The 7,630-nt window shown below is 34.1% G+C and overlaps 1 protein-coding gene across 1 annotated transcript; it reads right to left on the bottom strand.

The window, feature by feature from the left end:
• Positions 1-4,762: 4,762 nt before the first annotated feature.
• On the bottom strand, positions 4,763-7,630 carry LOC102614721 (squalene epoxidase 3-like). The gene is made up of 8 exons (XM_006474588.3): positions 7,282-7,630; positions 7,078-7,189; positions 6,791-6,965; positions 6,364-6,532; positions 6,013-6,231; positions 5,626-5,901; positions 5,202-5,480; positions 4,763-4,962 (listed from the first exon to the last, which is right to left on the bottom strand). Exons 1-8 carry the CDS (start codon positions 7,540-7,542, stop codon positions 4,852-4,854), a joined length of 1,602 nt encoding a protein of 533 aa, XP_006474651.2. The 5' UTR covers positions 7,543-7,630; the 3' UTR covers positions 4,763-4,851.

Genomic DNA, 7,630 nt, shown 5'->3' on the forward strand with positions numbered 1-7,630 from the left:
ATCAACCTGTTAAAACAATTCAAGTTCGATACTATCAATATTTATTAGGATAAACAAATTAAGGAAACTTGGTTGCAGCCAAAAAAAAATTAAAATTAAAATACGAAAGAAACTTTCACCTTTGGATTGCAAAGAGACCGACGCAGATTGGAGAAGCCACCGTCACATACAATTGTAAGAGGAGCGCAAGATTTGTGTTCTTGACCGTCCTTAGTTTTGTAATGAACCCCTTTCACAATTCCATTTTCTTCAAACAGGGATGTCACTGTCCCTTCCTCCATCCGTACACTGAATTGATCATTAAATTGTCAAACGCCAATTATTTTTGTTTTTGTTAAAAATCTGGAGCAATCAATGCATTGTATTTGATTGTTGATATAATCTATGCAGATATTCGCACTTGAGAATAGTAAAAAATATTATATGCACGTACCTGGGAAGAGTAGCAGCTTTTTCTCTCATTCTTTGAATGAACCGGCCATTGTGGAAACTCCTGCCGGCAACATTAGCCTGAAAGTTTCCCAGTGGATATGGAGTTTTTGTAATTTTTCCGTCCTTGAACAGAGCGTATCCAACTACAGGCTGGGCATCGATTTCTTCCACACAATCTGCATTCATTCAGATAATTAAAACAAGTACAATAGTGTTAATTAATGAAACTTGTTGTAATTAATTAGTTATGTTATTATATACCATCAAGGCCTAATTCAACTAGTTTCAGGTATCCTCCAGGCTGTAGCAATTCACCAACAATTCTATCAGGCTCCGTCAAGTCTCTTTCGATCACATGAACTCTTCTTCCATCCTGCATATCAATTTCGTTTATTTTAATTGAAATTAAATAAACCCAAAAAGCCAAAAAAAGAAAAAAAGGAATTACGTACGTACCTTGCCAAGGGTATGGGCCAGAGCAGCACCAGCAACACCAGCACCAACAATGATAACATCGGGGCCGGAAACATTCTCCGGCAGAGAATGTTCGTTATCTGCGGATGTCAAAACGACGTCATTTTCCATCTTGTTGTAATTCTTTCTGCTCTTGGGTAACTTCTTCATCTTGTTAGGGCGCAAAATTATGAGAAGAAGCAAGCCAATAAGAGAAGTAGCAAAGAAAGTGCCAATGAACTGATCAATCATCAACATCATTCTTTTTTCGGTTCTGAATTCAGACAAATGTCTGCGAAAAATGAATGCAATATCTTGATTGTCTTTCTTGATTTGTTGGTAAGCTTTTGATTCGATGAGTGATTGTGAGCAGAGGCCTGAGAGGCTTAATAAATAGAAAGATCACATGCGGGGTGGTGGTGTTTTTGGTCAAGAGAACTTCAATGCCAAATTGTAACTTCTGCAATATCAACTGTTTTTTGAGTCAGCAGCCAGCTACGACGACTGGTCCTTCAGCGACTCTAAACTCATCATGTTTCCTATTACTTTTATTTTTTATTACCAGTATTTTGAAGGATTTTTTTTTATTATCACTAAAATGGAATCTTGCTAAGTCATTTAATACAAAATTTTACATCAATTTAAGAATTGTAAATTAAAAAATTAATTGTGAAAAATATAGAAGTTCAAGCCCATTTTAAATTTATGAGCATACTTTTAAGTAAGATTAAGCTCGTAGGCTTTTATAGTATGTTTAGAATCAGACTTGTGCACAAACAGATCCACACTATTTTTTTTTTCACATAAAATGAACCAATAAGAAAAGCGGCTTGTACACTTAAAAATTATTAAAGGATAAATTTTGCTATACTCCTTAGAGTTTGGGTCAATTATTCTATTAGTCCTTGTATTCTTATTTCAAAATATCAAGATTGTTATTTCTATCACTGTTTGATCTAATTTTTTGAGAACAAATTTAATATGCTACAGGTGAAAAGTAGAAAATAATTAAGTATATTTTATATATTAAAAATAGATACACAAGAAAATATTTTAGGAAACTTATAAAATACAAGAATTACCAAACCCTTAAGGAATAAAGCAACACTTTCCTTTATTAGAATTAATAAAAGTTGATATATGGAATATTGAGAACGAGTATAGTATTGTATATATATTTGTACCCTTTATTCTCCTTGTTGCTTGACGACGAAGGACCACGGCCATGACAAAATAAGTTATAATTACCGTCAAGTTCAAGTCTTTATGAATCTATGTATTGATAAATAAAAGGATTTTTCTATCTGGAAATGCACTCACTTGGAGGCTGAAACTAAGGGAGTTACCAGAGAAGATATGTTGAGTGTTATGCACAGATTAGTGGGTACGCTGGCCAAGATTGAGCTTGATTTTGTAGCAGCTATATGGTGATTTACGTGGCATGTAAGGAACAAACTCGTCGTTGAGGGAAGAAACCAAACCCCATGTTTTCATCTACTAAGGGTAAAACAGTCATGGATGTTAGAACCAAAAAAAAATTGATAAAAACCATTACCTACAACCCATGAACATTCATGTTGTACCAACAAAAATCAATAACAAATTATGCAAAAACATACATGAATCCATAACACTAAATTGCTCTTTAGGATTGTGTGGTTGGCCTTCTAGATCAACACGTTCTCCTAGTGAATCCTTTGATATCATATGCACTGTCTCTCTAATGATGGTATGTCAGTAGAGAATAGAATGATATACGTGACTTAAGGATCATAACCACTTATATAGACAACCTTTTCCTGTTGTCATTAGGTATTCCTAATTCTGTCCATCATAGAATTAGAATACAATTAGGTCTCTACACATTAAAGGCCCACACCCGTTAGATACATTAAAGGCCATAATACCAAACACCTTAATAGATCACTTTTAACTAGGCTTAAACTTATATAACAGTTTGCAATACATAATTATTCACATATAAGCCTGATGTTGGATTAAAAATCCAACAATGCTAAATTAAAAATCCAACAATGGATGCTTATCAAAAAGTGAAGGTGAAGGAACAAAATTGCAAAAAAAAAAAGCAAAGAAGATAGAAAACTGCGAGAATAGAGTCCACTACCTATCAATTGCTTAAAAGTCAATGTTGATGTTGTTGTCCATAAAGATAAGCAAGTTGTAGGTTTAAGGGAACTCACTAGGCCAAGTGATAGTTGCAGCAATGAAAACATAAAATTTCAAGGGAATATTTCTCTTGTAGAAACTCAAGCTGTCAAATAGGGGATAGAGGTGGCAAAAGAGGCAAGCCTCACAGATGTGATTTTTGAAACAAATTGCAGTGAATTGGCTGACTTAACCAACAACAAAACCAACAATAGAACAGAAATTTGGTGGACTATATCATAGATTCAAAGAAGTAAATAAAATTTTCAATCGGCAATAGTCCAACATGTACCAAAGCATTGTAATATTCTTGCTCACTCTCTCACTAAAAGAGCTTTTAGAAGCTCGAAATATGTCATATGGCTGGATGGATTCCCAGCTAATATATTGTATTTGTTTTTTTTATTATTATTATCTCAAATGAATGAAAGGGTTACTTCAATTTTTTCTAAACAATAAAAAGATTTTTCTAAGTTACATGTATTTTAACTTACAATCAAATTTTTTTAGTGTAAAAATGAGTAATACAGTAGTGGAGTCTGATGGGCTTGTGAGTGAATTTTACTTAGCTATAAGTTACAATAAACATAACTTAAAGTGACTCTGAATAAAATTGATATTGTTCAATTCCTAGGATTGTCAATATTTACATTTTAAGTAATTCACAATACTTTTGTGTCAACTTTAAATTCTATTTAATATGGTAACGTTGCAGTAGCCATTCACCGCTAAAAAAAAGTATTATTTTATGGGAAATACTTGGTGTAAAGAAAGATGAGAGAAATAAAGAAGAAAAAAGAAGAAAGAGAGTGGGTGGGTAGAGAGAGAGAAGACAAATATTTCTCATCTTTCTCTACACCTAGCACTACTCTTATTTTATTGTTATAATAGGTAGCTAGTCTATATATACTAGAGCAAGCTATTTGTGAGTCTATGTAAATTTAAATAAAATTGATACCATTCAATTCTTGGGATTTTCACTATTAGTGTTTTTAAACCGTTCACATACTGAGACTCTATTTTGGTTTAAGTCTTAATAAGCGAAAAAATATTATTATTGAGATTCATTAAAAAATAAATAAATAAATAAAAGTGATCTCTAATAGAACTACAAGTTTTAGATTGATCAATTGATGATGATTCACATTTTTGTAGTCATATTATCCAACCTAAATACCCTCTAAAATAAAATATAGAAAGTAGGATGAGAAAAATTGGTCCCATCTACTTTGGGGCATGATCACTTTCCATATTTACAAAATGATCAAGATTTTTGCCATATTTTTGTACATAATAGTTATAATTCTTGGCATACATGTGCATGTGCATGCTATATATACTTGATTCTTATCATACAAGCACCACCTAAGGGTCTTGATGGTTATAATATATATCACATAATAAAATTGATTCCTGTCATATATATTTACATCCCATGTCAAAATGCCATGATTGAAAAGGATCTGCATGTGATTCCTAGAAATGATCATTTAAATTTTAGCAAGTTGTTTTACAAATTCATGAGACTTCAACATAAGGATACGCTGGAAACAATTAATGAAGTTCTTCATTATATGCATGATGTGCATCCGGCCGATTTAGATTTGTCACAAATTAAAAAATAACGACAACGATTATAATTTTTTTTTTGAATTGATCGAATACAAAAAAGTAATTTTACAAATTAAAGAATCACGCTTGAGATAATTAAAGAGCACCCCTCCTAAAAATCTCAAGTAACACACCCTTAATCACTTTATGGACACGTAATTGATAGCAACAAAACACGATTAAGAGACATTAATGTCGATAAACAGGAGGAGCTCTATACAACGCCGGAACAGTGGCAGGGAAAAACATTTGCCTCACTCCCTCCGCTTTGATGATGGGAAAAAGAATTTCTGAAGCACCCTGTAAGAATATGAAATTTTTTTTATGAATCAAAATAATCCGAACGATTATTTAAATCATTAATTGAAAAGCAATGTCCGGATAAAAAATTACTTCTCTCCTACAAATATTTGTACTTTACAAAATACAAATTGTGGTAATACTAATATAGTATCACTTTATGTTTACTCCAATTAATATTTTGTAAAATACAGATATCCGTGCCTGATGAGAATTTTGATGATAGAAAACATACGTACCCAAATTAGCTTAGCACCAATCCACAAGCGTTTAGGCGAAGGAAATGGTAGTAACAAACGGCCAACACCAAATACTGCCATTGCTAAGAAATGGAAAATTAAGCTTGACGGGCGAGGATTTAGGCCTGAGAGTAGAGCCATTGCTCCTGATGTGTAAATTCCTCCAAGCCCTAAATAATCAACACTTGCTTGCCGCATCATCTCTCTTGCTTCATCTGATGATGCTGAAAACACTTGGTAAACAGAATTTGCCAGAGTGTTTATTGTAGATGCCACCGGCTGCGTGCATGAAAGAAAAACAATTTTATTTTCGGGCGCAAATTAAATTTTATAGTATGTTTGTAGTAACGTTTCTTAGTAGTTAATATTATAACTAACTTCGTGCCGTTATACTTGATACCAAGTGATTAAATTTGACGTTTACCTTGCGTAAGACGTAAAAGGATTCGAGGTACTTGTTAAGAGAAGCGGCATCATGAAAATCATGCAGAGGCTTAATAAGATTTCTAAGCACGACGATGTCAGAGAGAGCCACGGTCATTCCACCACCAGTTAAAGGATGGCGCATGTTGAACGCATCTCCCAGCAAAAGGGCTCCGGGTGTAGGCTTCGGGACAGCCGGCATACTTTTGTTTGTCATTGTTCTAATGTTGCCTTTTCCAACTGTAGAAATGAATGCATCACGAAACTCAATTGGTACCTGAAATAAACACCAAGTTCATAATTAATATGGGATTCCTTATGTATACATTTTTTTGGAAAAAAAAATTATATGTATAAATATAAATCATTTAGTAACATAAAGATGCACCTGCGGTGCTACTTTGGTCTTCAAATATTTTGTCATTTCACCATTGGCAACTGAAGGTAATTTCTGACCGGGAACATCAACCAAGCACCTCACTTCTGTGCTACTAATTGGGTAAAACAAGATGGGTGAAGGATCTGCTAAAACTACGTGCCCGTGATTTGGGACTGGAAGCTGACAGTTCTCCAATACCATACCGACAAAACATGATGGTATTTCAACCTGTTGAGACAAGTCAATTCGATACTATCAATTAGCCAGCTGCTTGGTAAGAAAAGACTAATTAGGGATACTAATAATTAATTTGCAGAGACCAACATATAACTAATTAAAAAATAAGATAGAAATTTCCACCTTTGGGTTACAAAGAGACCGGCGCAAATTGGAGAAGCCACCGTCACATACAATCGTAAGAGGAGCACAAGATTTATGCTCTTGACCGTCCTTAGTTTTGTAATGAATTCCTTTTACGATTCCATTTTCTTCAAACAGTGATGTCACTGTCCCTTCCTCCATCCGTACACTGAATTGATCATTAAATTGTCAAATGTTAATTAATTAATTAATTGATTGATTTGTACTTTGGAATTGAACAATTAATCATCATGATCATGTAACAATCAGTCAAAGCAAAGCGCAAATTAAAGAAATTAATTAATATATGCATGCTTTTCTCTTTTGTTGAAATCTGGACCAATCAATGCATTGGAGTTGACGAACTTTTTATCTTTAATTTACTCCAGACAATTTTAACGTAATCAATGCGAAAATGTGTACGTACTTCGGAAGAGAAGCAGCTTTTTCTCTCATTCTTTGAATGAACCGGCCATTGTGAAAGCTCCTGCCGGCGACATTGGCCTGAAATTTCCCCAGTGGGTATGGAGATTTCGTAATTTTTCCATTCTTGAAGAGAGCATATCCAACTACAGGTTGAGCATCGATTCCTTCCACACAATCTGCATGCATTCACCAAATTAAACAAGTGTAATAATTAAATTTTAGTGATGTTATGGTCGCACATATTATTGTGATTTAATTTCAACAAAATTAAATTAATATGATACGTACCCTCGAGGCCTAGTTCAATTAGTTTCAAGTATCCTCCAGGCTGAAGCAATTCACCAACGATTCTGTCAGGCTGCGTCATATCTCTTTCTATCACATGAACTCGCCTTCCATCCTGCATATATATTTTTCAATTGATTATTACTAAGTCATCAAGTGACTCGAGATAAACATCCAAAAAAAAAATGAAAATAAAATTTTACGTACCGTGCCAAGGGTATGAGCTAGGGCAGCACCAGCGACACCAGCGCCAACAACGATGACATCAGGTCCGGCAACACTCTCCGGTGAGGAATGTCGGTTGTTAGGGGATGCCATGACGACGTCGTTATCGATCTTGTAATACTTTCTGTTGTTCTTGGGTAACTTCCTCATCTTGTTAGGTCGCAGAATTAAGAGAAGAAGCAATCCAATGAGAGAAGTAACAAAGAAAGTGCCAACAATGAATTGATCAATCATCAACACCATTTTTCCTTTTCCCTCTTGGGATCCAAAAATTCAAGCAACTGTTTGCAATAATATTAATGCAGGATATATCTTGACTGTATTTCTTGAT

The sequence above is a fragment of the Citrus sinensis genome, chromosome 9 (genome assembly GCF_022201045.2).
Source record: "Citrus sinensis cultivar Valencia sweet orange chromosome 9, DVS_A1.0, whole genome shotgun sequence".
Lineage (NCBI taxonomy): Eukaryota > Viridiplantae > Streptophyta > Magnoliopsida > Sapindales > Rutaceae > Citrus > Citrus sinensis.

Coding starts and splice junctions, on each gene's coding strand:
- LOC102614721 (XM_006474588.3), bottom strand. CDS start 7,542: ATGGTGTTGATGATTGATCAATTCATTGTTGGCACTTTCTTTGTTACT. Junction 5,481..5,625: donor CCTTTTACGTCTTACGCAAG/GTAAACGTCAAA, acceptor TCATGCACGCAG/CCGGTGGCATCTACAATAAA. Junction 4,963..5,201: donor TTGGTGCTAAGCTAATTTGG/GTACGTATGTTT, acceptor ATATTCTTACAG/GGTGCTTCAGAAATTCTTTT.